This window comes from Poecilia reticulata, linkage group LG19 (assembly GCF_000633615.1).
Source record: "Poecilia reticulata strain Guanapo linkage group LG19, Guppy_female_1.0+MT, whole genome shotgun sequence".
Lineage (NCBI taxonomy): Eukaryota > Metazoa > Chordata > Actinopteri > Cyprinodontiformes > Poeciliidae > Poecilia > Poecilia reticulata.
The window spans coordinates 2,999,067-3,002,194 of record NC_024349.1 but is presented as its reverse complement, the minus strand read 5'-3'; the positions used below and the strand labels follow the sequence as shown (position 1 = coordinate 3,002,194).

At 47.1% G+C, this 3,128-nt stretch overlaps 1 protein-coding gene across 1 annotated transcript in view; it reads right to left on the bottom strand.

Moving 5' to 3' along the window:
- The window catches only part of cdh13 (cadherin 13, H-cadherin (heart)), a 283,792-nt gene that overhangs the window by 191,322 nt on the left and 89,342 nt on the right, over window positions 1-3,128 (bottom strand). The window contains exon 2 of the mRNA XM_008436465.2: window positions 1,392-1,527. Coding sequence (XP_008434687.2) covers window positions 1,392-1,527 — 136 coding nt within the window. The remainder of the gene's footprint in view (window positions 1-1,391; window positions 1,528-3,128) is intronic.

The following is a 3,128-nucleotide window of genomic DNA, read 5'->3' as shown; positions in this document are numbered from 1 at the left end:
CGACCCGACCCCGGATAAGCGGAAGAAAATGGATGGATGGATGGAAACTGAATTAATCGGAGCGACTTTCCCAACTCCAGCATCGGAAAACAAGCAGAAATTCCTCACATGAAAAGTTTATAGAAAATCATAAAATGTGAAAAAACTTTTTCACGTCAAGTTCAAACAAATCAAAGCAATCTACTGAATGCATGCAAGCATCAAGCTGTGTGTGTGTGTGTGTGTGTGTGTGTGTGTGTGTGTGTGTGTGTGTGAGCAGTGGGACCCCCCACAGTGAAGGTGTTTCTGCTGACAGGAGCAGATTCGCGGTAATGGAGGCTCTCTGTCGTCCCGCAGCAAAGCGCCAAAGCAGAACTGAGTTCTGTCTCCAACTACACGCATCGCTGAGCCTCCAGATGACAAAACGCCTCAGCAGCTGACCAAATCAGCTACAATAAGGCTGGAAAAGAAAAAGAAAAATTCACAGATTTGTCATATTTTGCTGTCTCAGCAGGAACAGAAGTATTTTCAACAGGAAAAGTGTCTGCTGGTTGAGCAGAGAAGCGGAGCGCCTCCTGAAAGCGCTGCACGCCACTTCAGCCGTAAAGCAGGGAAACGTGTGTATAGGCTGAGCGCATTATGCTCACGTCACTGAAGCAGGTGATTTTATTCAGCCGGGAACAATCAGGAAACAGCAGGATGATGAAGTAAAGAGGAGCCGGCGTGATGAGGGGAGAACTGAAACAAGTCGCAGGATAAATGAGGGGCTGCATTAACAAACTGCTAATTATTCCCATTTACATATTTCCACTGCATTTCATCACATCGCACAAATAAAACAACAAGCCAGTGAGTCATCAGATGAATAATTAAATCTCTAAATTAGTCAACGCCCTGGGCTCTGCTGACAGGTTCAGCTGCAGGTTTCCTGCCTCTGATCGTCTCTGCAGGAGCCCTGGAGTCCAGATGGACCCGCAGCATCACTGTCCAGACCTGAAACGTCCCCATAAAACCACGAGCCGGAAAACGACAGGAATCCCAACAGGATGAAAATGTGACGAATATGAATATAGACACATCCTGAAGCTTCCGGAGGGAGGAACAAGACAGGAAGCATGCTGGGAATATGACCCATTCAAGGAGAATAATTCATAAGCAAACAGTTTGTTATGTTGCACAAAGAAATTGTTTTTAAAGCCGGGTTTGATTTCTGCTCTGCTGGATGTGGAAAACCAAATCCAGCCAATCAGAGAGCAGAAACCTCCTGACCTCAACCTGCAGAAGAATCTCCTGATTCTGCAGGTTGAGGGCCGAGTCCAGCAGGAGTCCAGCAGGAGTCCAGCAGCTGCACCAGGTTCTGCTACTCAAACGCAGGAATTCCCCTCAGACATTTTCCTGCGTCCCTCACTGACCTTGTAGAAGCGGCTGGCCTTTCTGCAGCGGTCCGCTCAACACCAGCTGGTAGTTTCTGACCTGGAAGCCGGGCACACAGCCGTCATGGCCGCCGCCGTCATGGCCGCCGCCGTCATGGCCGCCGCCGTCAGCGATCTGCAACACAGAAAACAAAACGGCCGTCAGAGAAATGAACATCAGCTGAATCTGCCGCCTCACCGTCACTTCATTTTAAACATTTACATATTTTTTGTTCTGTCAAAATGTGGAAATTATCACTTTAGTCAATTTAAGGTCTGAATTTTCACTGAGCATTTAGTGACCCACCTGTTTCTCAGGTTAAAGATCATTTGTGCTTTAAAACATTCTGTATAAAACATTCAAAGCTAAATCTGATTTGAAATTTGAATAAAGCAATTCATCTTTGTATTTCAAAATAAAAGTTTGACATCTGAGAGACCAACACCACTGATAGAAAATCCCAAGTTAAAGAAAGTTAAAGAATGTATTATACTTAACAGAACACAATATTCTTGTAACCAGTGACGGTTCTGAAAAAGGTCAATACGGCGGCGGCTCAGAGGAACGCATGAAGAAGATGCGTAATTAACCTGAAGCTGCATGTCTGGGCAGCTTCAGGCGCCTGAAGGAGGATTCAGCAGGAACAGTGAACAAGGTTTCCAGCAGATGTTAGAGACGCTGAGCGATTAGTCAGAGTTGAAAAGCACTTCTGTCCTTAAAGGAGAAGTGTCAGCGATCGAGTAGGCTCATCAGTAAATACCTCTCCTGCTGAACGAGAGGCAGCACAGAGGCTAAAGAGGAAAATAAGACGAGTTATAACGAGTTAAACGCTGAACTATATGGAGAACATTCTGTGACTCTGCTACAGGAAGAGCTGCAAACATTACATGAAAGAAAAAAACAGGAGAAAGTTAACGAACCAATCGCGAATAGGCCTGGGTGAAAGATGTGTGACAGAGTAAAGTATTTATTGGATGATGCATCATTTACATTACAAGACTTTCAAACAGCAGATAGTGGAGTCTCTTCAGAGACCTGTCAGCGAGACGCAGTAACTCTGGAAGACGTTACATGAAATGTTGGAGGAAAGAAATCGCTGCAGTCAGGGGAGGCGTGTCGTCCCAACACGTGTCGTCATGTTCACCCAGTTCCATCAAATACTGGCATTACAGATGGAACCCAGCCTGTAGCTTCCTGCAGCTTCCTGTAGCTTCCTACAGCTTCCTGCAGCTTCCTGCAACTTCCTGTAGCTTCTACAGCTCCATGTAGCTTCCTGTAGCTTCTGCAGCTTCCTGCAGCATCCTGCAGCTTTCTACAGCTTCCTGCAGCATCCTGCAGCTTCCTGCAGCTTCCTGTAGCTTCCTGCAGCTTCCTGTAGCTTCTACAGCTTCCTGCAGCATCCTGTAGCTTCCTGCAGCTTCCTGTAGCTTCCTGCAGCTTCCTGTAGCTTCTACAGCTTCCTGTAGCTTCCTGCAGCTTCCTGCAGCATCCTGCAGCTTCCTGCAGCATCCTGCAGCTTTCTACAGCTTCCTGCAGCATCCTGCAGCTTCCTGTAGCTTCTTGTAGCTTCCTGCAGCATCCTGCAGCTTTCTACAGCTTCCTGCAGCATCCTGCAGCTTCCTGTAGCTTCTACAGCTTCCTGCAGCTTCCTGCAGCTCCATGTAGCTTCCTGTAGCTTTCTGCAGCTTCCTGTAGCTTTCTGCAGCTTCCTGCAGCTCCATGTAGCTTCCTGCAGC